The 27855-nt window shown below is 53.0% G+C and overlaps 1 protein-coding gene across 4 annotated transcripts in view; it reads right to left on the bottom strand.

The window, feature by feature from the left end:
• Positions 1 to 27855, bottom strand: part of LOC120398292 (beta-arrestin-1) — a 181652-nt gene that overhangs the window by 44058 nt on the left and 109739 nt on the right. For 2 of the 4 annotated variants that reach the window (XM_039525622.1, XM_039525631.1), the window contains exons 1-2: positions 5081 to 5730; positions 4577 to 4637 (exon numbers count right to left, since the gene is read on the bottom strand). In XM_039525622.1, the coding sequence (XP_039381556.1) occupies positions 4577 to 4637; positions 5081 to 5242 (223 nt within the window). In that variant the 5' untranslated portion in view covers positions 5243 to 5730. Of the gene's footprint in view, positions 1 to 4576; positions 4638 to 5080; positions 5734 to 27855 lie in introns of those variants that run through there. The other 2 variants (XM_039525609.1, XM_039525620.1) reach the window with 2 other exon arrangements.

The raw sequence follows: 27855 nt of genomic DNA, 5'->3' as shown, positions 1-27855 counted from the left end.
GATGTGAAGCCCACAGGGAAGGAGCACAAAGGAAAAGGAACGAGCTACGTGAGATTATCCTGTGTCTGAGCAAAGACAATGAATTTGGGGGGTATTTCTAGAAGGCAAAGAGACACCCCTTGATCCAGCACCCCGGAAGTAAAGGCACGGTGCGTTTGCATTCATGAAACCAGAGTCTCAGCCAGCCTTGGTTGAAAACCCTGAAGAGGACTCTGGAGGAGCAAATGTCTTTCGACAGGAGGGAAACCGGCTAGTGAAAGCATGTTTTTGTTTGAGATGTAACCATTGGTTTCCAACATCCTCATGCACTAGCTCCTGAATCTCTGGTCTTCGACAATAAACTTATTTTGGTTTTCACTCTGCATCTAGCTCAGGGCTGTGGTGTGGAGCAAAGTGCCGGTCCTGGGTTGAATCTGACAAGCTGGCATGTCCTGTTCCTTTGGGAACAGCCGGCCTGGCAGTCCTGTGAGTGTCCAGTGAGAGGGGGCTGGGCACTGCAGGGAACGCTCCGAGGCCGCAGGCGTTGGTATGTGCCATTCATTGCCCGGTACAGAGAGGGCGAGGCCTGCGGGGGCCTGCAGGCAGGGCTTGTGCTGCCAGAGGCTGGTGGTTTCAGGGAGCTGACCCACGGCAGGCACAGACGAGGTGCCTTTGCGCTAAGGGCAGGGAGTGGTGAGGAGCGTCACACAAAGGTTTTGCCTGATATTCAGCCACCATCTTCCCTTTCTGAAACTCAGATGTAGCAACCCACCTAAGCATGTGCCTGACTTTAAGCATGTGCTTTAAGTCCCATTAATTTCAAGCAGGCGTCTAAGCGCTTTGCTGAACCTGGGCCTTAATTTCACCTGCTTGTCTTAGCTCTGCCTTCAGGTACCACCCTCAGTCATTCTCCCCTCTTCCTGCTTCAAGTATTTGGACTCTTGCGCTTCCCCACCTTAGCGGTCACTTTGCCAGCCTGCACATTTCAGCTCTTTTAATCTGTCCTCCCATGGCCACGCAGCCACCTGCCGAGCACCCCCTTGTGGCCTCGGGTTGCTCTGCAGCAGCCTGCCTCAGTTTCCCCATCACTAGGGTGCTCCGTCTCTCAGGGATTCATGCGGCTCACCCCACCAGCTGGGCAGCTCTGAGTCCAGCTCCCTTTTGGGGTAACTGAAGTCCGAACAAACAATAAGGTCTTTTGCCCACTTGGGCTCCTCTTCCGCTTGTCTTCTGGGCTCCCTTAAGTCTTTCTGATCAGGTGTTTTACTGGCTGTCATCAGACCCTATTAGTCCTGCCTGCTTAATCTGGAAGGCCACTAATTATGGGACAGGTAGGGCTGGCCCCATTTACCCTTCAAGGGGCCAGTCACCCTATGGCACCTCCTTATAAATGGAGCCCTCCTTTCTCCTGATCCTTTCTGCTGCTCTTCTCTGCACGCCCACCCATTCGGCAATATAGTTCTGCCAACCTGGTACCAAGGTCCAAACACGATATCCCAGGCCCTGCTACACCTCAGACACATAGCAAGAGACCACTGCTCCCGGCTCTCTGCCTACTTAGCCTCAGTCAGGCCAATTCCAAACTGGCCTATTATTTCCTTGATGGAAATATTCCCTCAGTTGCCTATTATTTCCTTGATGGAAATATTCCCTCAGTGGTCACTCTAGTTCAGACTCTCTGGACCACCCCATCCCGTACCACTATGAGCTGGGTTTTGTAATGCAAAATTCTTATGACAGGGGAATTACAAAATTTCACAGTCAACCTGTGGAACTCCTTGCCAGAGGATATTGTGAAGGCCAAGACACTAACAGGGTGAAAAAAGAACTAGATACATTCATGGAGGATAGGTCCATCAATGGCTATTAGCCAGTATGGGCAGGGATGGTGTCCCTAGCCTCTGTTTGCCAGAAGCTGGGAATGGGTGACAGGGGATGGATCACTTGATGATTCCCTGTTCTGTTCATTCCCTCTGGGGCACTTGGCATTGGCCCTGTTTGAAGACAGGACACTGGGCTAGATGGACCTTTGGTGTGACCCAGTGTGGCTGTTATGTTCTTAATTGCCCTCAGACAGTAACAGGTTTTGGTTACTGCTGAGCTGAGCTGGATTTGCAATCCAAGCCAGCCACTCCTCCCTGCCTGGCACTTTTACAGATACAGTCTCTCCATTGGTGCCTCCCATTCTCAGACTGGGCTTGTAGCACCGGCTTGGGGGAGGCGGGTTCAATCCCCGGCTGTCACAAACTCCCTGTGGGACCTTGGGCAAATCCCTGGATCTCTCTGTGCTCAGTCCCCAAGCTGGGAAATGAGAGGATAACAGGGCTGGGGTCTGGTTCGATGTTAAGCTCTTTGGGGCACGGGCTGTCTTATTACGTGTGCGTCTAGTGCTTGGCACAATGCGCCTCCAATCTCCAACCTGGGGATTTCAGTGGATGAGAAGCTGGATAGGAGTCAGCAGTGGGCCCTTGTTGCCAAGAAGGCTAATGGCATATTGGGCTGCATTAGTAGGAGCGTTGCCAGCAGATCAAGGGACGTGATCATTCCCCTCTCTTGGGCACTGGTGAGGCCACATTTGGAGTATTACGTCCAGTTTTGGTCCCCCCACAACAGAAGGGATGTGGACAAATTGGAGAGAGTCCAGCGGAGGGCAACGAAAATTATTAGGGGGCTGGGCCACATGACTTACCAGGAGAGGCTGAGGGAACTGGTCTTATTTAGTCTGCAGAACAGAAGACTGAGGGGAGATTTGATGGCAGCCTTCAACTACCTGAAGGGGGGTTCCAAAGAGGACGGAGCTCGGCTGTTCTCACTGGCGGCAGATGACAGAACAAGGAGTAATGGTCTCAAGTTGCAGTGGGGGAGGTTTAGGCTGGATATTAGGAAAACTTTTTCACTAGGAGGGTGGTGAAGCACTGGAATGGGTTACCTAGGGAGGTGATGGAATCTCCGGTTTTTAAGGCCCGGCTTGATGAAGCCCTGGCTGGGATGATTTAGTTGGGGTTGGTCCTGCTTTGAGCAGGGGGTTGGACTAGATACCTCCTGAGGTCCCTTCCAACCCTGATCTTCTCTGATTCTATGATTCAGCTGGGGCTTCTGGGTGCAACTTCAATGCAAATAATAAATAATACGAAGTAAAATCCTGGGAAATGATCTCCCAACGTAACCCGGGACCTCTGCTGGGAACGGAGCTGGACTAGTTCCCTCTCGACAAATCAGAATCCTGTTGTGTCAAACCCTCCAAGGAGCTCACTTCAGCCCCAGGGGCTGTGTGCTGTGTTGTAATCCCGATAGTGCGCCGCATGCACGTGAGCTGCACACACGACAAGCCCTCACGGGGATCCTGAGAAGAGATAGTCGCTGCACCCGAAACAGGACAAGTTTGTTGTTGTTTTCCAAAGGGGACACTAGGCTGCAGGGGATGTACAGCCAGAACTCCTCTTATTAAATCAGAAACCGCTTTCAGAATTTCACGCCTGAAACAGAAATAAACCTCCCCCAGAGCTAGTGTAACCGTTATCCTGGCACTGGCATGGCCTAGACACACAGAAACCAGCTCATTCCCAACCGGAGGGGAGTTCAAAAGGAAGCGATCTCCAAACCTGGGTGTCTCTGCTTGCCGAGTTTGGGTCAGAAGCACATGTCCACATTGACCCATGGCCCAATCCTGCAGACACCACAGTAATGGGGAGTTTTGCCACCGATTTTGATAAGTGAGAGCACGCCTGGTTACTGGGGGCTTGTGTGCAGTGGGCATCTCCCCACCGGAGCCGCCACAACAATACAGCCACAGCGGTGGAAACCCAGGCTGCTGATGCACTGAAGCGGGGTCAAAGGGGATGTACATGCCATGAGCTGCAGGTCCCTCTTTATGCGGGCACTGCATGTCCACACTAGAGGTCTGCACCATTATGGCCAGGGCTAGTCCATAAACTGCAGCCCTGTCTCCTTCCAAACCCCTCTGGAGACCCTCTTGTGAAGCCTCCAGCCAGCTGGGATTGCTCCTATCTACTGTATTGTTTTATCTGGATCTTATTATTTATGGCAATCCAAGTTTTTAATAATAGTACTTAATCGACCTGACACTATGCCAGCCTGTGCAAATGCAGGTTCTTATTAACCTGACCTGATCCCCCTTCCAGTACCTACACCCACTTGCATCTGGCCTCTGCGTCATAATGGGAGCTCGCTGAGGCATGAACTGTCTGCCACCATCCTGCCCAATGGGGCCATTATCCTGAGCCCCTGGGTGCTACCGTAACAACACTGCTAGCTCTCAGGAGCGTAGAATCCAGTCATTTAGCAGTTAGAGGAGAGAACATTCTCTCCTCATGCTTAAAATTGGCATTGGAACAAACCCCATTAGCAGCGGAGGGAACATGCTCCTGTGGAAAACCTCTAAATCTGATGTCTAATTGGAACGTACAGCAAACCTGTTACGAAAGAACAAAGTTCTGGACGTGCTGTACTTGGAGTTAATACAAAGCAAAAGTACCTTCTACCAGCACACAGCGTATTCTAGTAACATCATGTCTGCCCTGCGAATTCAACCAAGTCCCTGTTACATTGCACTAAACCAAACCGAACGCTGACTTACCAACAGAATCCACAACATCTATGTGGTCGACAAAGTCCCTCTTCCCAAGGTAGACGGTGAGCTGGTAGGAGAAGAGATAAACACAAAGTGAATGAGAGGCAGGACAAAGCATCGTTGTAATTTCACCTTTCCTCAACACCGCTTGTGTTTAAGAGAGGCCAGAATACAAAGGCAGTGGCTCTCAGGCCGACAACATGGGGTATGAGGCCTATTATTTTCAGGGTGGTTTCAGTTCTCTTCCAGTTAAAACCTCTAGGACTGTTTACTTTTTATTGGTGAATTTAGAGTACACCTCTGCCTCGATATAACGCTGTCCTCGGGAGCCAAAAATTCTTACCGCGTTATAGGTGAAACCGCGTTATATCGAACTTGCTTTGATCCACCGGAGTGCGCAGCCCCACCCCGCCGGAGCACTGCTTTACCACGTTATATCCGAATTCGTGTTATATCGGGTCGCATTATATAGGGGTAGAGGTGTGCTTTTAAAGTGTTAAAAATGCTCACCTTTGGATTAGGGGAACCAGTGCTATAATTCCACCAAAGCAGAATATGTAAAGTCTCCAGGATGGTGGTGCTCCAAGACTGTAACCACAGGGTTGGAACCATGGGCCGTGGTCTCTGGGTTTTAGGGTGATGAGATGGGGCCTTCTCTGATGGATGAGACATGTTCTCTGGGATGGCACAAGAGGATAGGATCTCTGCCCATGGTTTCTGGGGCAGGGGGGAAGAAACGTGGTCTGTGGGGTCGTGGGTTGGGATGTGATTTCTGGGATAGCTGTCTCTGGGTCCTGGGTCAGGACATATTCTGTGCGGTGATGAGATGTGATCTCTGGGGTGGCCGTCGTCGGTCAGAGAGGTGGGACACAGTATCCAGTTTTAGGAACAGCACTTTGGTAACAATTCTTTAATAGATTTTAGCCTCTTTGGCCATCAGTGATCATTCACTGCCCTGCTTGTCATAGATGCTTTAGAATGACCAACAAGAAGCATTGCTAATGAAGCCACTGTGCTCCTCTAGCTCTGGAGGTGGACACAGCAAGACCCACAATTTACTCTATATATCTACACCCCTCTGCAGCTTGTCCTGGAACCCACAACGGGGGAGGCAATTCTTGATTTAGTCCTGAGTGGAGCAAAGAATTTGGTCCAAGTGGTGAATTTACCTGAGCCACTCGATAATAGCAACCATAATGTAATTAAATTTAACATTCTTGTAGATGGGAAATGCCTAACAAACCCACTACAGTAGCATTTAACGTCAAAACAAAGAGGAAGCTAATTAAATGGAAATTAGCATGAAAAGGAACCATCATAAGGGTGAAACGCTTGCAAACTTCATGAAGACTATTTAAAAACACCACAATAGAGGCTCAAATTAAAGGAATATGCCAAATTAAAAACAAAAGAAACAAACAAATGAAAATCAGCAAGAGGATCAAAAAATGCCACCATGACTAACCAGTAGAGAAAAAGAGGCAGTTAAAGGCAAAAATGCAGCCTTTACAAATGTGAAGTCAAATCCTACTGAGGAAAATAGAAAGGAGCATAAACTTTGGCAAGTAAAAATCTAATAAGACAGGCCAAGAAAGAACCTGAGGAGCAACTAGCAAAGGACACAAAAACTAACAGCAATAAAAAAATGTTAAGTACATCGGAAGCAGGACGGTGGCCAGACAGTCAGTGGGGCCACTGAATGATCGAGGTTCGAAAGGAGATTCAAGGATGATAAGGCCATTGCGGAGAAGCTAAATGAATTCTTTCCATCTGTCTTCACTGCAGAGGATGTGAGGGGGATTCCCATAGCTGAGTCATTCGTTTTAGGTGACAAATCTGAGGAACTGTCCCAGATTGAGGTGTCACTAGAGGAGGTTTCAGAACAAATTGATAAATTAAACAGTAATAAGTCACAAGGACCAGATGGGATTCACCCAAGAGTCCTGAAAGAACTCAGATATGAAATTGTGGAACTACTAACTGTGGTATGTAACCTATCACTTAAATCTGCCTCTGTACCAGATGATTGAAGGATAGTTAATGTGACACTGATTTTAAAAAAAGGCTCCAGAGGCGATCCAGAGGCAATTACAAGCTGGTAAGTCTAACTTCAGTAGTGGGCAATTTGGTTGAAACTATCTTAAAGAACAAAATTATAAGACATAGATAAACGTGATTTCTTGGGGAAGAGTCAACAGGACTTTTGTAAAGGGAAATCACGCCTCACCAATCTATTAGAATTCTTTGAGGGGGGGTCAAACATGTGGCCAAAGGTGATCTGGTGGATACAGTGTACTTGGACTTTCAGAAAGCCTTTGACAAGACCCCTCACCAAAGGCTCTTGGGCAAAGGAAGCTGTCATGGGATAAGAGGGAAGGTCCTCTCATGGATCAGTAACTGGTTAAAAGACAGGAAAAAAAGGGTAGGAATAAACAGTCAGTTTTCAGAATGGAGAGAGGTAAATAGTGGTGTCCCCCAGGAGTCTGTACTGGCACCAGTGCTGTTCAACATATTCAGAAATGATCTGGAAAAAGGGGTAAAGAGTGAAATGGCAAAATTTGCAGATGCTACAAAATTACTCAAGATAGTTAAGTCCAAAGCTGACTGAAGAGTTACAAAGGGATCTCACAAAACGGGGTGATTGGGCATAGGCACCGACTCTGCGGGTGCTGCGGGGCTGGAGCACACATGGGAAAAAATAGTGTTCCTCCCCCTCCCAGCACTTCTCGCCCACCACTTTCTGGGACGGAGGGGGAGGAAGCGGTAAAGAAGTGGGGCAGGGGCAAGACCTTGGGGGAAGGGGGTGGAATTGGGGCAGGAGTGGTACAGGGGCGGGGCCAGGGTTGAGCACCCAGGGGGCAGAGGGGAAGTCAGCATCTATGTGACTGGGCAACAAAGTAGCAGATGAAATTCAGTGTTGATAAATGCAAAGTAATGTACATTGGAAAACATAATCCCAACTATATATACAAAGTGATGGGGTCTAAATTAGCTGTTACCACTCAAGAAAGAGATCTTGGATTCGTTGTGGATAGTTCTCTAAAAACATCCGCTCAGTGTGCAGCTGCAATCAAAAAAAGCTAACAGTGTTAGGACTCATTAAGAAAGGGATAGATAATAAGACAGAAAATATAATGCCACTATATAAATCCATGGTTCGCCCACACCTCGAATACTGCATTAGCTCGGGTCACCCCATCTCAAAAAAGACAATTAGAAAAGGTGCAAAGACGGGCACACAAAAAAGTGATTAGTGATTAGATTAAATAGTTTCCATTCAAAAAGAGATTAAAAAGACTGGGATTCTTCAGTTTAGAAAAAAGACGACTAAGAGGAGATATGCTAGAGGTCTATAAAATTTTGACTGGTGTGGAGAAAGTGAATAAGGAAGTGTTATTTGCTCCTTTGTATTACAAAAGAACCAGGAGACACCCAATGAAATTTAGAGGCAGCAGGTTTAACACAAACAAAAGGAAGTATTTCTTCACACAACATATAGTCAAGCTGTGGAACTCATTGCTACAGGATGTTATGAAGGCCAAAAGTATAACTGGGTTTAAAAAAGAATTAGATAAGTTCATGGAGGAGAGGTCCATCAATAGCTATTAGCCAACAGGGTCAGGGATGTAATTTCATGCTCTGGGTGTCCATAAACCTCCAACTGCCAGAAGCTGAGATAGGACGACAGGGGATGTGTGGCTTGAAATTGCCCAGTTCTGTTCATTCCCTCTGAAGCATCTGGCACCAACCACTGTCAAAAGGCAGGATATTGGGCTAGATGGACCATTGGTCTGACCCAGTATGGACAGTCTTATGGTCTAATCCAGGTCTAAATAGTCGACTCCAGGTCCCTCACTTGGCTGGATTGGCCAAGAATGAGCCATTAAAATTACTGGGTTTGCCAAATTTTCACCACTAGGGTCCTTAAGTAGGACAAGTATTGACATTATAAAGAAAATCCTCAGTGCTTCGTGAAGAGGTTGTGACAGTGTATCCCATAAGGCTTCATGGGAATATGTTTATGAACGTATATATGATATAACTGGAATATGTTTTATGCTACATATTCCATGTAACTTATCTATGTAAGGGTATGATCGACTGAATACATTCCTCCTATTTGTATGCATGTATCATTTTTGTACTTGAAGTTAGGAGTATTGGCTGTATCCTTGCTTGATTTCTAAGTAGCATTTGGTCAGCTTCTTGAGAGAGGAATGTGCAAATTAAGTGCTCAATCAAGAAGCACTTAAGGGACAATGTTTCAGAGTAGCAGCCGTGTTAGTCTGTATCCACAAAAAAAAGGAGTACTTGTGGCACCTTAAAGACTAACAAATTTATTTAAGCATGAGCAAGATGCATCCGAAGAAGTGAGCTGTAGCTCACGAAAGCTCATGCTTAAATAAATTTGTTAGTCTTTAAGGTGCCACAAGTACTCCTTTTTTTTAAGGGACAATGGATCTTGGGAGCTCCAATCCAGATAAGAAGTCTACATGAGGAGGTTCAAGATAGCAGGTAAGCCAGGGCTGCTGCCTGTAAAAACTGAGTCATGCATGGACATGTGACTTGCCCATGTGACTCCAAAACTCCATCTTGGAGCTGGACTTTGCATAGGAGAGAGGAGGGGGTCTCCACCCACAAGAGAAAGTCTATTTAAGCCTCCACCCCCAAGGATACCTGAAAGAAACTGGAACAAAGGACAGTAACTACAGGGGGTGTGAGTGATTGCTGGACCCAGACTAGAAGGAGAGTAGTCTGTAAAAGGAAGCTTATTGAAACTGGTGAGGTTTTATTTGTATTCAGGTTTCTTAGACTTGCATGTTCTATTTTATTTTACTTGGTAATTCACTTTGTTCTGTCTGTTACTACTTGGAACCACTGAAATCCTACTTTTTGTATTTAATAAAATCACTTTTTACTTATTAACTCAGAGTATGTATTAATACCTGTGGGTGGGGGGGGGGAACAGCTGTGCATCTCTCTCTCTCAGTGTTATAGAGGCCGAACAATTTATGAGTTTACCCTAGATAAGCTTTATACAGGGTAAAATGGATTTATTTGGGGTTTGGACCCCACTGAGAGCTGGGCATCTGAGTGCTAAAGACAAGAACACTTCTGTAAGCTGCTTTCAGTTAAGCCTGCAGCTTTGGGGCACGTGGTTCAGACCCTGGGTCTGTGTTGGAGCAGACGGGCGTGTCTGGCTCAGCAAGACAGGGTGCTGGGGTCCCAAGCTGGCAGGGAACGCAGGGGCAGAAGTAGTCTCAGCACATCAGCTGGCAGTTCCCAACCCGTGATCCAACCCGTCACAGAGGTAAAGGACCCTACACTGGGGAAGGTCTCTCCCAGTGCTCCTCCTGGTTATTTATTGAACAATTTTCTTTTAATATACAGGATAGCCCCATTAAACATCACAGCTTGTTTACGAGTTCGTGCCTGGGTCTTGTTTCCATTATGGTGCCTGCTTTTGGCTGCTGTGTCTATCTGTTCCATGGAACAGTCCCTAAGTGCAGCTGGATCGTCCAGCTCTCGCCTGGTAGGATAGCTAGAAAACTCCATATTCAGTTACTCTCTGCTCAGTCCAATTCCCACTCCCGGACGGTGGATGCTCTCTGGATCAGAGAGCTGTATCTGTTTCCATCACATTGGGTCTCCTGATCATTTCCTAAAGGGGAGACCCGGGTGTAATACACACCTGAAACTCAGGCTTCATTGGACGAAAGCTTTCCTGATGCTATGGCAACCCGCAAATCAGCGTTTGTTATGAATCCCCTCCTCCTTTGCCCGCCCCCCCACGCGCCTGGTCTGCGCAGGCTGTGAAGCTGCCACAACTCCCAGCTAAGGACTTTGTTCTTCGGCTCATGCTGTAGAGGCAGATTTGCGTAGCTCTGGAGTTCTCAGGGTTAATCTCTGGTGATGACCAAGATGGCAGTCGTTACATTACCAAGCCTTTGCTGAATGCAGTGTAAGTATCAAGCAAATCAATATGACACTCTGGGCCTGCACCAAGTTAGGTTTTGGGTGCAAGAGATTAAATTTATGGTTTCAAGCAGGAAACATCTGAAAGGCTCTGCGTCCTTCATGCTTTCACCCCAGAACTAGGAAAAACTTGCCCATTTGGGCTGAATGTTGCCTTGATTTGGGATTTATTCGGAGTTTAGCTAGGCAGATACTCTCCTCTCATGAGCTCGCATTCCCAAGGGCAATGATCATCAGCCAACGTATAGTTTTCTAGACCGCAACAAGGTAAAAACAGCTGACTGGGATTGCTGCCAGAATCCAGTCAGGTGCATCCAGGAACCCAGTTCAAATTAATCTGCTTATTTTAAATGTGTTAACAAGCTTGAGAAAATCCTCTGTTTGGCACAGCCGACTTGGTTAGCTGGGGCATCAGGCTGGATTCCTCATGTCTTTATTTGCCTGTGTTACATAGTTCTAGTTCTCCCTGTGGCCGAAGGAACGTCCCGCGGGAAGTCAGTCAGTCACCCCAGTTAGTTCTATTTGAGGTGTCTGCATGGGTGGGGTCTCTCTGGCTCCATCTCCAAAAGAAACTCATAAGCAGGGAAAGCAGAAGGGCGAAGATTTGAATCAGTGTAAGAGGGCTGTCCAGAAGACCCTCTGAGACGAACTATGAGATGTACATGCTGCCGACAGATGGTATCAGATAGCTTACAAGGTCGTTTAGATGATCTGGAATACTGCAGCACAACTTTTTATATATTACATCCATCTGACAGGGCTTTAAAATAAGATTTGCAAAGCCCCTAATAAATCCAGTGGTTTACACTTGATTTGTCGGTGTCCGATCTTATCACGATTTGGCCCCTAAGTCCTGCCTGGAGGACAATCGTGTGCTTAAATGAGAAGTTCTGAAAGCCTAATTCCCCACACAGCGCTGAAGAAAGAAATATGAGTCACCAGTGTTTGTGTCGCAGGCTATGGCATCTTTCACCCATTGTCCGTCTACATGGGAAGGACTAGGACACAGCAAACAACTAGTAAGCCAGGCACCTAGCCGCGCCCTGATCACATTGGCTGTGTGCTGTATCTCTTGCCCCCAACAGTTCATCTGTCACAGGGACCCCAGGGGGAGGAAGCAGCCAAGGTAGGGTTAAAGTGCTGCAGCTCTGAGAGATGGGAGAGGAGCGTTTCTCTAGGAAGGGCTGGGATCCTGTCAGTGCACGCCCTGATCCCTGAGTCCTGCAGGGATGGCCTGATGCTTACGGTGCAGAGGGATCGATATGGAAATCTCCTTTGTGCTTTGGTTTGGTGCCTTCGGACCTGTGCTTCCACTTCTAGCCGCAATGGAAAACGATGCCAAATCACCCTGGCCCGGTCTATCGTAGGGTTTCATAGTGATGCCCGTCACCCTAGTATCTGGGCGCTGTCCACATCACGTGACATCAATAGCGATAGCGATGTGCTGAAAGGACTTCACAGAGCCCTTGGCACATCATTAAAATGCCCCCGGGGTAGGGCAGGGGTAACCCACCTGTTCCCACAAAATTCCATCCCTGGTAATTGCATTCTGCCCAGCTAAAACTCCCCCGTCACCCTGTCCTGAACTATCCTGGGGCACTTCTGTCCCACACAAGCGGCAGGAACTCTAAAAGCAATGTATTATTTCTTAAAAAGTGAATGTTGTTGACTAGTAATTGCAGAAGAGCCGATGTATCACACATTTCTCCCCTCCTTTGTCTAGCGACATTATAAACTCTTTGTTGCAGACTCTCTCTTTTTATGTGTATGCCCAGCACCTCGCGCCCTGATCTTAGTTGGGTCTCTAGGCACTAAACTATTGTAATATTAAATGATGTGGCAGTATATGCGTTAGTGCATGGCAGACGTGCACACATGAATACACGTGTGTATCTGCATGTAGGTGTGGGTGTCAGTTTCTACAGATTTATTGATATAGGTCTCGGGACAGGTGCAGCTCTGTGGCTGTGCTCTATGGATTTGTACTTGGGCTTCAGGAGAGGGCCTTTAATGGACCCATTGCAGCTGTGATAATGTGTGGTCCTAACGGAGGGAGGGGGATGGAGTGAGCGGGGGGCGGGGCCTCAGGAAGGGGTGGGGCCTCGGGGCAAGCGGGGAGGGGCATTCGGTTTTCTGCAATTAGAAAATTGGCAACCCTACCCCGGGCAAGCTTGACGAGCCCCCTGCTTCTCATTACCTAGGTTTTCCTTCCCTGCACGGCACCCAGACTCCGGGCAGCCGATCAGCAGCAAGCGCCCAGCTGCCGATCTCCCCGCTAACGAAGCTGGCTGTGGCTCAGGACCGACTGGCCACCCGGCTGCTTGCTGTAAACATTTCCCGGGTGCCAGCTCCCCAGATGTGCCCATGCCAAAGCGCTCCGAGATCCCCCGGGGGAGCCGCTCTCTCACCAGATGGCACAGCTCCGCGCCAGCCAAGCAGTTACCTGCTGTGCACCACAAGGGATGGACTAAGACACCCAGTGCTGGGCTTAAACCATGAAGCTGCACTAGCCCCTAGGAGCGGGGGATGGGAAGGAGCAAGGCCGTGGTGCTGTCCCCTGCAGGAAGGGAAGGTGTCGGCATGGCTGTTTCAGCTCTGGGCAGGGGACTTGGTCTCAGGCGCCAGGCTGATGCCGCTGTGCCGCTCTTCTGGCTCCCGTCCTTCGACTCAGCTGCTGGGCCGCGTCTGCTCCTCTCTGGGGGGCAGTTAAACGCTCATTATAATTAATAAAAAATGACTGCACTGTAACGTGCTCCAGCTGGTCGGCAGCAGCATATGCAGCATTGCAGCTGAACCCGCCACCCCTGGAAGAGACCCTGGGGGCAGGGCCGGTGCAAGGAAGTTTCACGCCCTAGGCAAAACTTCCACCTTGCGACCCCCCAGCCCTGCAGCAGCTCCCTGCCCCCTCGCCCTGAGGCACCCCCCCCACGGCAGCTCCCCCCCCCGCCCTGAGCCCTCCCCGCAGCAGCTCCCACCCCTGGGAGACGGAAGAATTAGAGCGGGGGCAGCGTGTTCAGGAGGACGCGGAGCAGAGGTGAGAAGCCCTGTGGCAACCCCCCCGCCCTGAGGCACCCTCACGGCAGCTCCCCACCCGCTGGCCCGGGGAGCCGTGCGGCACCTCCCCACCCCAGCTCACCTCTGCTCCGCGTCCTCCCCGAGCAGGCTGCCCCTACTCTAATTCTCCTCCCAGGCTTGCAGCGCCAAACAGCTGATTGGCGCCGCAAGCCTGGAGGGCGGGAGAAGCGAAGCAGCGACTGCACGGTGGAACCCCCGGGCTGCCGGCGGTGCGCTGACCCAGGGGAACATCTGGGCTGCCCGCAGCGGCTCAGATTCCCTCTCCCTCCCAGAGCAGCGGCCGCTGAAACAGCTTTAAAAATTTTTTTGGAGGCACCGCTTTTTGGCGCCCCCAAATCTTGGCGCCCCCGGCAACCGCCTAGTTCGCCTAAATGGTAGCACCGGCCCTGCCTGGGGGACTCCACCCATGAAAGCACAGCAGGGACAGGCAGCTTGTCTGGGCAGGGGCTTGTCGCAGGTACTTGTCTGCGACTTGCTGTGCACACATGCTAAGCACCTCCATGAATGGCAGTGAGGATAGTAGCGACTAATACAGAGGCATCCAAACCTGAATGGGAAAGGGCAGCGGCCATCTCTGGCTGGCAGGGTGTAGCGCTCAGAGCACTTTGCACAGGGGGGTGAGCAGCATTACTACCCTCATTGTCCCAATGGGGAAACTGAGGCACAGAGTGGTGACGTGACTGGCCCCAGGGCCCAAAGGGAGACAGTGACAGAGCAATGACTATAACTGAGACTCCGGACCTGCAGCTGCTCCCTTAACCAGTCTCCTTCCCTGGTGCTACTAGGTGTGGCTGGGAATAGGTCATGGAGCCTTTGCCCTTCCCTGGCTGGAAGGGGCCATAGACACAGAGCTCCTGTCCCCACCCAGAAGTCGTCACTCCAGCTCAGGGCGAAGGTGCAGCAGCACAACAGCCTGGTGAGGGTGAGGAACGCACAGAAGCCACAGCTCTCCAGAGCTCTCAATGCAGCACCAGTCGCCAGTGTGTCTACACAGCTAGTCCTGGCTCTCCTCCTCCTCCGACCCGGCGGCCTCGACTCCTGCATGCCTCCCTGCTTCTCCCCTGGTCTATTCCAACAAGCGGCGCTGGCCCCCTCCTCTCACATCGCTCCTCTCTCCAGATTCCTTCCCTGCCTCATCCAGCCCCAACGCCGCCCCCTCCAGGCCTCCACCCCCTCCTCCGGCCTTCCCCAGCCAGCCCCAACACCGCCCCCTCCAGGCCCCTGCCCCCTCCTCCGGCCTTCCCCAGCCAGCCCCAACACCGCCCCCTCCAGGCCCCTGCCCCCTCCGCCGCCCTCCCCCAGCCAGCCCCAACACCGCCCCCTCCAGGCCCCTGCCCCCTCCTACGGCCTTCCCCAGCCAGCCCCAACGCCGCCCCCTCCAGGCCTCCGCCCCCTCCTCCGCCCTTCCCCAGCCAGCCCCAACACCGCCTCCAGGCCTCCGCCCCTCCTCCGCCTTTCCCCAGCCAGCCCCAACGCCGCCTCCAGGCCTCCGCCTCCTCTGGCCTTCCCAGCCAGCCCCAACGCCGCCTCCAGGCCTCCGCCCCCTCCTCCGGCCTTCCCCAGCCAGCCCCAACCCCGCCCCCACCAGGCTTCCGCCCCCTCCTCCGTCCTTCCCCAGCCAGCCCCAACTCCGCCCCCTCCAGGCCTCCGCCCCCTCCTCCGCCCTTCCCCAGCCAGCCCCAACGCCGCCCCCTCCAGGCCTCCGCCCCCTCCTCCGCCCTTCCCAGCCAGCCCCAACGCCGCCTCCAGGCCTCCGCCTCCTCCGCCCTTCCCAGCCAGCCCCAACGCCGCCCCCTCCAGGCCTCCGCCCCCTCCTCCGGCCTTCCCCAGCCAGCCCCAACGCCGCCCCCTCCAGGCCTCCGCCCCCTCCTCCGGCCTTCCCCAGCCAGCCCCAACGCCGCCCCCTCCAGGCCTCCGCCCCCTCCTCCAGCCTTCCCCATTGCGATGAACAGGGAATGTTCTTAAAGTTTTCTCTGAATACTGTGTTGGTGCCTCAGTGTCCCCTCTGCAGTTCTTAATATCTAGGTGGTGGAATAAGGGTGTGTGATTGCTGCAGAGGAAGGGGCCAGTGCACCTAAATGCCTGGCACTCTGTCTCCTAGCAAGTGATGGCCTGGGCCCCTCCTCTGCAAAGGTGCCAACTGAAGGTGTTGGAGACAAAGGGCTCAGGTGATCTCCTGGCCGGGAAAGGAACTGAGCAGAGAAGGAGGGGCTGGAGGGGGTGTCAGTCTGGAGTTGGCTGGGGAAGACGAGTGAGGGCAGATGTGGGCATCTGCCTCGCTGGGCCCCAGAATGGACCCGGCCGAGGGGTCCGGTTCACGGTACCTACAAGCTCTGGTTTAGACCATGTTCCTGTCATCGAATAAACCTCTGTGTTACTGGCTGGCTGAGAGTCACGTCTGACTGCGAAGTGGGGGGGCAGGACCCTGTGGCTTCCCCAGGACCCCGCTGGGGCGGACTCGCTGTGGGAAGCGCACGGAGGGGCAGAGGATGCTGAATGCTCCAAGGAGAGACCCAGGAGGTGAAGCCGTGTGAGCTTCTTGCCCTGAAAAAGTCTGCTCCAAGGGAGAGGAGGCTCCCCAAAGTCCTGACTGGCTTTGTGGGGAGCAGTTCCAGAGCATCGCCCGGGGACTCCGTGACACCCATCCAGCCCCAACACCATGCCCTCCAGGCCTCTGCCCCCTCCTCCGTCCCTGCTACCCCGTCCCTTCTCCTGCTCTCACCCCCACGCCTGCCCCGGTGCCTGGAATTTCATCCCGCACTAAAGCCACCCCGCACCTACAGTCAACTCCCTCCCCTCCAAGCTCAAGTCTTCCCAACAGAGACCCCCGCCCAGGACAGCGCCCGCTTAGCCCCCCAGCCCTAGGCTCACACTGCCCCAGGGATACTGGGCAGTGAGCCTGACAGCAGGTCAGTCCAGGGGCCAGCCCAGGCTCTGTGGGGGAGAGGCTGTGTGGATGGTTCATGCGGCAGGAGGTTAATCCAAACAGCCCTAGAAGGGTATCAGCGGTGAGGACAATGAGATTGAAAAGACGCCAGGGAAGCAGCCTGGCCTGGGCACATATGGTCTCCTGGCTGGTTCCATTTCCCTTCAGAGCCCTGGCCGCGCGCGGGCCCACGTGTCAGCCGCACTTGGAACAGAGGGTTGTAGAAACACATGCGATCGTTAGCGGCCCATAAAACGAGCCGTGTGACCGCGACGGGAGGTGCCAGAAGGCCTGTGCCCAGCTCTGCTGTACAGAAGGAGGTCACCTTCACACGCTCCCAGCGCACAATCCACCGGCTCTCCGCTCTGCGGGGACAGGAAGCAGGAAGGGCGTCCTACTGCCATGCGGAGTAACAGGCAGGGCTGATGAGCTGAGCCATGGCACAGGCCGGTGTGCCTGGCAAGGGCTGGATGACTACAGCCCAGTGGATTGCGAGCTTAAGATTGCGGAAGCACCTGAGAACCCAGGCGGGAGTCCCGGCCCCGCTGTGCTAGGTGCTGCTCACACACGTCCTGGCCCCACAGAGCTGACTGTCTCCATGTCAGACAAACCGGGAAGGCGGCAGTCAAACCACGAGTAGGTACTGCTGGGATTCAAACTCCCCCCTGCAGACACTGCAACTCCCACTGGGCGGGAGGCACCTAAATACCACTGAGGGTCTGCGCCGTTGTCTTTTGGTGCCTCAGTTTCCCGTTAGTAAAATGAGGATAACGGTCCCTTTCTTGCAGCCCTTGTCGTTTTGCCTGTTTCAGGCGGGGGCAGGCTCTTGCTACGTGTCTGCTCAGCACCTTGAGCAAGGGAGCTCTGATTCCGTTAGGGACTCCAGCAAATGCAAAGAAATGACCCAGACACAGCGAACGGGCAGCATCAGTGGTGTGCAAGTTCTGGCGGTGCTGCGTTCAACTCCCACCAAGGGTTTGGTTCTGTCACCCAGCACCACAGCATCTGGGCACCTTCCCCAGCAATAACAAAGAGCCTAGTGGCCTTCCAGGAGTCTCTGGCATCTGCCGTGCCTCAGTTTCACCCTGTAACACAATGCTGGGGAGGGCAAGGGAGACGGTGAAGCAAGTCTGCTCAGGTTAATGAGCAGCAGCATCCATGTGCCCCCTGCTTCGCCATGCAGGGGCCGACAAGCCCATGTTAGGACGGCTCTCGAGCCCTGCTTGGGCTGACGTAGTGTGGGCCGGGGGTTAGGACACTGGACAGGATTCAGGAGAGCCGAGCTCTATTCCCAGCTCCCAGTCTCTGCCCGGCCGCGTGATTCTGGCCAAGTCATTTCCCTTCTGTTCACCTTCATGTTGTTGTCTGTCTTGTCTATATGGACTGTAAGCTCCTCCGGGCAGGGTCTCCCACCCTGTGCATGTACAGAGCCTAGCACATGGGGCCCTGATTGTGGCAGGGGCCTCTGTCAGCTACCGTAAAACTGAGAACAGGCTTCATCTGGCAGCGCCTGGACGTTCCTGGGCAGGGTCAGTGTGGAATCATTGTCAGAAGAGCCTGGAACGTGCCCCCGGGGCCTGTCACAGACCTCAGCACGGGTCTCAGGTGGGTGAGAGTTTGGGTCATGTCCTAGTTTACCTGGACAGGCTGGCTGCTGACCTGACTCCAAAAGGCTCGGCTCGCCCTCCTGTTCCCAGAGCCATCTGCGCTCCCCACATCATCTCCCCCCGGTGGGAAAGGAGCAGAGAGGGTGCACCGTGCATGCCCCGGGGAACTGATGCACACCGTTCCCGCTGCGCTGCAGACACTGCCACGATGAGTCACGCCCCCTCACTTCATGGGCTGTTGAAATTCAGATCAGGCTTCCTGCGGCTCGCAGGACCAGCCTGCTCTGCTCTGCTCTGCTCTCTGGATAAGTGGAAGCAGGCAGCAGGGAGAGAGACAAGCTGTTCATCTGGAGACAGGGGAAGGGAGGAAGAAAACAGAGCTGGTTTCAATTCTAATGGCCTCCTGGCAGAACTGTGTTAACTGGGGAATTGCTTTAATTACAGGTGCTGCCACCAGCTCGCTTTGCATAAAGAGATCACTGGCCTGCACTCGGAACTGGATTCAGGCTCTTCCTTAGCACACGGCTCTGCATGAGAGAAGAGGGGAGGGCTGATGTTCGCTGCCAGCGTGGCTCCAATTAAAGCTGTGCCCTCAAGCGGCCTTCCGCTAGTCTCTGAGCTACACTTTATCCCCGGCTGCATTTTGCTGTTGGCAGCGGGTAGCCAGCTGCCTGGCCCTGGCGGGATGGAGCATCTCCACCGGCTGCCTTGGGATCCATTGCTCTGCACTGGCAGCAGCAGCCGGGAGATCTGCAGAGGCTGAGGGCCAGTTCCCAGCAGAGTCCAGCTTCACTCACGTGTTTGCTCGGAGGGACCCAGCTAGGCCTCAGCCATGCAGACAGCACACAGAGTGCCATGCTCCGCTCTCGGCTGGAGTGGCCAAGCTGAGAGCCGTGTCTGGTGCCCAGCTGGCAGACTACAGAACAAACTCCACGCTGGTGGGCAAGGCCGAGAGACAGCAGTGCCCCAGAGCTGCCCCACTGCCGGTTCTGTGGGTCAAGCGACATTATTCGCAGAGAGAATTATGGCCCCGATTTAAGGAAGTTCCTAGGAGTCTTTCCACTGACTTCAGTGGGCATTGTATCCCTGGTTCAACAGCCACCTGTGCAAAGGATCTCCTTCCCTGTTCAGGTCGTAGGTCTCCATCCAACCCTGCTAAATGCTACCGGGCTTTTCGGTAAGGGCAGACGTAGCGCGGCTCGGCGCTAACGGCAAGTGGTCTCCACTGCGTCTTTGAGCACTGCTGATCCAGCTGATGTCCACTGGGGGTGCTGCAGCTACACGGCCTCATTCTCTCCCACCCGGAGCTCTGCGTGGCAGGATGTGGGGTAGATGAGTGGATGGGGTTTACATTTCCCAGGAGATGGACAGCTGAGATTCAGTGTTACTGTTATGTGCATGATAGTAGCACCTTGATCGAGAGCACTGTACATACCCAGCAAGAGATGGTCTCTGCCTTACAGACCCGGCAGAGGAAGGATCCGTCAGTATCCTCATTTCACAGATGGGAAATGGCCCCAGAAAGATTGAGTGACTTACTCAAGTCAGAGCCAGGAACTGACTCCAGCCTAGCTCCTGAGCCACAAGCTGGCTCAGGCCCAGGTCTCGTGCGGGAAGGGGACCGTGAGCCGTTCGGCATTGACACGTGATGGGAGGAGAAGCAGCAGAATTAGCTCTGATTTGGACACATCTGGTATTCTCAGTAGGAGACAACAACTAGTGACCGAGCCCTGCAGACCGCCTGGGGCTACGTCTATACTTAAGGAGGCCCAGTTACAATGTGGACACTCCTCCCAGTGAGGGGAGGAAGTCTCTGTAGTTACTCCACTGCCCCAAGTGGTAGCTAGGCTGACAGAAGAACTCGCCTGCTGACCTAGCACTGCTGACACTGGGGTCACAGGTCGCTTAATGACATCACACACACGTCCCCACAGCCAGGGCGACATCCCATAGCATGGCCCTCCGAGCGTACAGATGATCCAAAGCCAACAGGAGCAGCTTACAGACCCACCTCATATCCTCAGCTCTTCACTCTCAAAGCCACCGCAGCAGTGGGCAAGTATCAGCAGTCCCATTGTACAGCTGGGGAAACTGAGGCACTTGGCCAAGGTCCCAGAGTGGGATCAGGGGCAGAACGGAGATCTCCCAGTACAACACCCTAGCCACAAGCCCATGCTGCCTTTCTAGGCACTCCCATTCCTGCCTTAGCTGAGAAAATACCGACGTTCTGACTCAGCAGCTCAGAGGTTCATAAAAAGGCTAAAAGCTGGCTCCATCTGCAGCCAATCCCGAGGTATCTAGGCCCTGAAATGCATCTAATTCTCCCCATGCAGCCCCCCTAAAACATTTGTTCCTGTCTGCAGCAGCGTCCGCGTATGAGACATTCTGTAGCAAAGCGCCCACTAAATCGCTCGGTTAAGTCTGTCTTTGAGCCTTGCAGCATCCCTGTTTCCAAGGCGTACAGCTGGCGTGTGGGGTGAGCGCATGCTCCCTGCAGCGGTAAAGTCAGTTCCAGCTAAGCCCAGGGTCACTCCAATTCCAGCAACACCATTCCAATCGCATTTCACACTGATTGCACCCGCTTTAAGCGTGTGATTTCTCTGGGAAGGCAGTGGGGGGGAATCAAACTGCCTTTTGTCAGGGCTGATAGAGGTACTATACCCTTGCTCTGTGCCAATCCAAGCACCATATTTGATGGCCACCACCTCACTGCAATAGGAACTCATAGAATCTCAGGGTTGGAAGGGACCTCAGGAGATCATCTAGTCCAACCCCCTGCTCAAAGCAGAGCCAATCCCCCGACCCCTAAATGGTCCCCTCAAGGATTGAACTCACAACCCTGGGTTCAGCAGGCCAACGTGCAAACCACTGAGCTATCCCTCCCCCAAATCTCAGGTGAGATCAGGGCCCCCGGTGCTAAGCACTGGGCCTATACATGGTAAGGTAACGTCACCTCTTCAGGGGAGGGAGTAGCTAAATAGACCAGATGGTGCAAGGGGAAATTGAGGCACAGAAAGGGGAAGTCACGGAGAGCACAGTAGGTCCGAACCAGGACTAGACCCTGGCTCTCCAGACTCCCAGCCCTGTGCCCTCACAACTAGACTGTGCTGTTGCACAGTCACTCCCCTCTGCTGGAACCTGATGCCTGGCCTATGTCCCCACTTTGCCTTCAGGATGGAAAGTCCTGTGGGCAGCACAGTCAGGGCTGTCCCTACCCATATGCAAAGTACGCAGCCGTGCAGGGCACCAGGGCGCCCCACCCCTGCCCCACCCCTGCTCTGCCCCAGCCCCGTCCCCACTCCCCTGAGGACTCCAGAAGTGGTCTGGCCTGCGTTCACCGGTTCCCCCCTGCCCCCAAAGCCTGGGAGCCAGGGGAGCAGAGCAGGCTGGGGCCGGGTCACTCCACTTCCCACAGGAAGTGACCAGCCCCCCTCCCTCCCATCCCGCACAGAGGCCTGGGGCCAGCCCCCCCACACACTCCCCCAACTCCCTCCTGCAGAGGCCTGGGGCTCTGTAGGGCACCAAAATAGCTAGGATGGCCCTGAGCACAGTTGCCAACTTTCACGCGGTAAATAAGCACCCAACTTTCACAATAAGCCAAAACTCAGGCTAATCCCATTTCAAAACAAGGCCAAAACAAACCAACCCCTAAGAACCGCAACACTCGATGTGACCAGATCCCCCCGGAGTGCAGTCTGGGCCCGCTGTGCACCCCCACTCTCTCCCTCCCTTGTCCCCCCTTGCCGGGAGCTGATCAAAAAAACAGAAGCAACAAGCCACAAGCCAAAAACTAGCCAACAAGCAACTCACAAGCCAATTAAGCCAAAAACAAGCCCAATGTCTGCATTTTTTCTGCGGGTTTGGCATGTCTAGCGGGCAGTGCATGTGGGCCCCCTGGTGGTGAGAAAGGTGCTGTGCATCACTGAACAGTAACTCCTCTAAGGTGCTGCTGCATTAACGTACATCTTTTTCCAGCTCTTGGTGAGCAGGCTGCAGCAGCGAAGCCTTCCTTGCCTGTGGGTGCAGTGAGTGCCGGTAGGTCTAAGGGAGTCTGAATGGGCGTAAGGAGCTGTGACTGACAGGGGTCTCAGGATCACACAGCGACATGTCGATATGTACAGCGTGGAGGGTACTGCTGCGCACACACGCGAGGAGCGTACAGAACAAAAGAGGTTTCTGAGTAGAAGAGGGTTCTGCTGCCCCCTGTGGAAGCTGCTCTTGTAACTCAGGCACTCACGGCACTTGGAGAACTAAAGGTCCTGGGTTCGAATCCTGCTGTCAGCCCAAGAGGGGGTTGCTTACGCTGGTAAAATAATAAATAAAGCAACAATATAGGGCCAAATTTTCCACTAGAGTAAGTCCCCATAGCTCTGCTGAAGTCACAGTACTGCTTATTTGGGAGCCAGACCCCCAGGAGGTATGTGACCCAGCCAGAGGGAAACTGCGTGGCATGACCTGCAGTGAGGGGCAAGGGCAAACAGGAGCCCTTCAGGGGAAATTCAGAGGCCCCTGATCAAACAGCAGAAGAGGCTGCAGGACATCAGACTTTGTTTATTGAACTGAGTTGGGTTAATGAACTAGAGCCTGGAAGTAGGGGTGTTGGATGTTCCCCAGCATCTGGAACGGACCCCAGGAGTGGGGCCAGTGAGATAGGGCAGGGGCTGGCACTGGGCGAAGTGGGTTGTAGGCTTTGCCTGCTCTGTAGATACAGACGACTTCATCCTTCAAGGCTGTTGACGTGGCATCTTCCACCTGCCGGGAATTAACTCGAAACGCTGCTGTTTATCTGGAGGCCTCGCCAAAGCGCCTCTTGGGCCGTGCTTATCTCCAGCCGAGCCCGGTGGAACAGGAACAAAGAGAGCAATCTCTCCCAGAGCACTGCTCAAGCAACACGTGTGATGCCCTGCGCAGGGCGAGATAAACAAGCAAGCCTGGGGCTTTGTCCTCCGCCGAGCAAAACTGAGCCCCAGCTGGTATACGCCTGCCGGAGACGCCAGCAGAGCCATTGTCTGAGAAGCAAAGAGGATGCCGCTTGGCGGAGAGACGCACCGGTGTGCTGAGAGCTGCAGGCAATTAAACGCCACTGGATACTGTGTGGGGAAAGCACACCAGCAGGCAGGGCCGGCTTCAGCAAGTGCAGGGCCCGATTCGTACTCGCCCGGCGGCGCTCCGGGTCTTCAGCGGCACTTCGGCGACGGGTCCTTGACTCTCTCTGGGTCTTCGGCGGCGGGTCCTTCACTCGCTCCGGGTCTTCAAGACACTCAAGGACCCACTGCTTAAATACCGCCGAGGACTCGGAATGAGTGAAGGACCTGCCGCTGAAGTGCCGCTGAAGACCCCCGGAGCACCGCCAGGTGAGTAAAAATTAAAAAGGCGCTGCCATGGGGCCCTCTTAGGCGCGGGTCCTGATTCGGGGGAATTGGATGAATCAGTCTAAAGCCGGCCCTGCCAGCAGGGTTCCCAGCAGCCAGTATTCAGGGCTGTAATGAACGTCATCCGTTATGGAGAGAATAAAGGCTGCTGTGTCCTGGCTTTCATCTCGAGTCCCCGGATTTGCAGATGTCAGTATTTCAAAGGACTTGCTTTCCCCCAGTGTATTCAGGATCAGACCCAAGCCAGTCAAGGGTCCCCGTCCACTCCCAGGGCTAGCACCACAGCACTGGGGCAGAAACAGCCTGGGGAAAGCGTTTCTCTGTCCAACGAAGGAAAGGGCTTTTCCAGGAGCTAGTCAAACAGCCAGGAGGGTTCAGCTCCACAACCTGCAGATGCACAGCACAGGCCTCCACCACCTGAGCTACAGGAGCGTTTCCTTTAGCTAGTAGCAGCAGTAGGCTGTTCTCTCCTAGCGGACAAGCCACTCAAGGGAGAATTGATGCACACTGTGATACTACATTACACTAGTAAAGGGTAGCCACAATGGCCTTGCTATTGTCCCTTTAAGAGACCCCAGGCTGGCTGTATTGAGTCAGGATCGTGTGGCAGGCAGAGACGCTAAGCTGCCTGGCTCTGAGCTGGTGTAACAGCATCCACAGCCACACCAAGAACTGCCGCACCTTATGCTCCGCACCAAACCTGCAATGAACTGCAAGACTTTCTGCTCCAAAACTACAGCCCTCCGAGGAACGAAGGCAGATTTCTATCTGCAGCAAGTGTATTTAAGCTGCGTCCACTAGAGGGTGACACGGTCACTCCCACATCTGGTGCAGGTGAGCTGCTCTGACACTCAATGTGCTCACACTAACGCCGGCCATTATACCGCAGTGCGCAGGTCAGAGCTAATCAATCCATTTGAAGTCCTCCCCTTCTGGGAAGTAGTAAGGAGAGGGAAGAATTCTACAGGGGGACCCAAAGGGTCATAACTAGCTGGGATGAAAACAAGCAAAGGAAAACTGGCTACAGAGCAAGAAACCCCTTAGCACAGGACTGTCATTTGATGTGTACGTGCAGCGCCTAGCACAACTGGGCCCTGGATCTGGGTGGTGCCTCTGGACGCTACCCTGATAGAAACATCCCTGAATAACAGAGAGCAGGCCAGACTTTCATGTTTAAGGTCTCGCCCAGTAAGACCCACCCCTAATAAACCGCACGGCGCTCCATTGCCAGGACGAGGGGACCAAGAGGTTGGTCTCTGGATTTGAACCGGTGGCTTAAGGGAGTCTGCGAGGCAGGTTTTGATTTAGCGCCATTGGCGCCAAACCAGACTAGCCCTGGAGAAGCTGATTGAGAATGTCCGGATTTGGCTCTGTAGCTGAACCCCTTTGGGGGCCTTTAGGCTAAAGGAGGGTGTAGCCGGTAAAATCTTTGCTATTTTGGGGGACGACGGACAGTGTGGTCTAGTGGGCACAGGCCTAGGAGTCAGAAGACCTGGGTTCTATTCCTAGGTCTACTGCTGGGTGACCATGGGCAGCAGGTATCATAGGACAAGGGAGGCTGAGCCTCCTCTCAGCAGACTGTGGCCCCACCCATGCTCTGCCCTTACTCCAACCCTCTGCCCTGAAACCAGGGGGTCCTCAGCTGCAGCTTGGGGCTTAGGCCAGTCAGTGATCTGGGCTGGCAGCCAGGGGCAGCTTGGGGGTCAGGCAGAGGGGGTTCACCCACTGCCCATGTGGGTGACCTGATATTCATCCCTGAGTTTTAAAGGAGGATAAGCACCATTGTCCTCATTTTACAGGTGGGGAAACTGAGGCAGTTTGAGGCTGTGATATGGTGCCCTCTCTTTAAAAATCTACGGATGAAAAGCACCATATAAGAGCCAGGTATTATGCATGTGCAGGGTCTGCCGTCATTGTCCAGCAGCACAGAAGCAGAGCCAGAGCAGAGTACAATGCCCAGATCCAGTTATAGTCTTCCAATAACTACGAGAGCTCGCGCCACAAATGCATTCAGAGAGCAACTCCATCTGGTAAGTGTCATTTCTAAGCTTCAGCGTAAAGCCGATCCTGTCCTCAGATGACTGATGCTGGCTAGAGCCATCAGTGCCAACGGATGCATCTGCCCAAGGCCCGCTCTTCATTCCCGGGGGTTCGCAGGGCCTGTCAATCAGGACTCGCAATAAACCAAAGCCAGTCCTTGCAGACACTTCCTCTGTGACAGCATGAGTTTAACGCACGGAGAATTTCTCCAGATGCTCCAGCCCTTGGGGAGGATGGAGCGGCGGGGCGGGGATGTGTGTGTTATATGCTGAAAGCAGCAATGTCGGCAGCTTTCCTATAGAAAAGCTGTAAAAATGCCTCTTCTAAGAGCAAAAACAACAAGGAGTCCTTGTGGCACCTTAGAGACTAACACATTTATTTGGGCATAAGCATTGGTGGGTAGAACCCACTTTTCTGGAAGATCACCAAAGGATTGTAGTTCCCTCAGGAAGTCAGTGGTGTCTCGAAGATAGCTGGGAGTGCTGGTAGCATAGGGCCTGAAGAGAGAATCTACATAGCCAGACAATCCTGCTGTCAGGGTGCCAATGCCTGAGATGATGGGGACAGAACGCCACTAGCCGTCACCTACAGCCCCCAACTAAAACCTCTCCAGTGCATCATCAGGGATCTACGACCTATCCTGAAGGACGATCCCTCACTCTCACAGACCTTAGGAGACAGGCCAGTCCTTGCTTACAGACAGCCCCCCAACCTGAAGCAAATACTCACCAGCAACTACACACCACACAACAAAAACACCAACCTAGGAATCAAACCCTACTACAAACCCCGATGCCAGCTCTGTCCACATATCTATTCAAGGGACACCATCATAGGACCTAATCACATCAGCCACACCATCAGGGGCTCATTCACCTGCACATCTACCAATGTGATATATGCCCTCATGTGCCAGCAATGCCCCTCTGCCATGTACATTGGCCAAACCGGACAGTCTCTACGCAAAAGAATAAATGGACACAAATCTGACATCAGGAATCATAAAATTCAAAAGCCAGTTGGAGAACACTTCAACCTCTCTGGTCCACTCAGTAACAGACCTAAAAGTGGCAATTCTTCAACAAAAGAACTTCAAAAACAGACTCCAACTTGAAGCTGCAGAACTGGAATTAATTTGCAAACTGGACACCATCAGATTAGGCCTGAATAAAGACTGGGAGTGGCTGGGTCATTACAAAACCTAAACCTAATTTCCCCAATGCTAATTTCTCCCTACTGTTACTCACACCTTCTTGTCAACGGCCTGTAATGCTCCACTCTCTTACCAATTCAATAGTTATTTTTCCTCCCTTGGTATCCTGCTGTTATCTCATTAGACTGACCTCACACTTGGTAAAGCAACCCCCAGCCTTTCATGTATTTATACCTGCTCCTGTATTTTTCACTCCATGCATCTGATGAAGTGGGTTCTAGCCCACAAAAGCTTATGCCCAAATAAATGTGTTAGTCTCTAAGGTGCCACAAGGACTCCTCGTTGTTTTTGCTGATACAGACTAACACACCTACCTGTCTTCTCAGAGCGTGCTCTAGACATTCACAGTGGCAGGTTGGAGATGGAGCTACTGTGGTACAGACTAGTTAGGAGGGTCTTAACTGGTGCATAGGCCTTGGGCTAGCCCTCTGCACAGGGTGAATTTTACCCTCTAGGGGGAGCCCTTACCAAATATTAATCTATGGCTAATCATAATTAAATTTTGGCCCTGAAACTCTTCGATCCTAGCTCCTCTATGCCTGCAAATCTGGAGTGCCCTGCATGGATACAAAATTTGTATCCGCGTCCGACCTGCAACCCGCAAGCACGGTCTGCGGATATAAAGCAGATATCCGCAGATTTGCAAGGGTCTACAAATCCGTCCCCGTTCTCAGCAATGCTGTGCACACACGCCACTCCCTCCACTCCATCTCTGCCCCATCCTCATCTCCTCTTCCCAGCCGATCCAGCACCCCACGCCCCAGCACTGGCCAGATGCTCCCGCCACCTGCTTGTCTGAGCAGTTGGGACAACCTCCATCTCGGCCAACACACCTGGCGTCACCCAGAGCTGAAAGAATGAGCAAGTCTGCTGCTTGAGCTAAATAGCCAGGCTGCCTAGCTGGGCGCTGTACCTGACTCGTCTCCTCTGAGGGCTGGGCACAGAGAGGCATTCATAACACACTGGCCAGCAGGCGACACCAGGAAGCCCATCCCTGGCTCCAGATCTGCTGCCTTATTCATTTCAGGAGCTAGTTTGAAAAGGAACTCGTTGGCCATAGCTAGCCATCACGGGGT

This window comes from Mauremys reevesii, linkage group 1 (genome assembly GCF_016161935.1).
Source record: "Mauremys reevesii isolate NIE-2019 linkage group 1, ASM1616193v1, whole genome shotgun sequence".
Classification (NCBI taxonomy): Eukaryota; Metazoa; Chordata; order Testudines; family Geoemydidae; genus Mauremys; species Mauremys reevesii.
The sequence above is the reverse complement of the archived record's forward strand: the minus strand, read 5'-3'. Positions and strand labels throughout refer to the sequence as shown.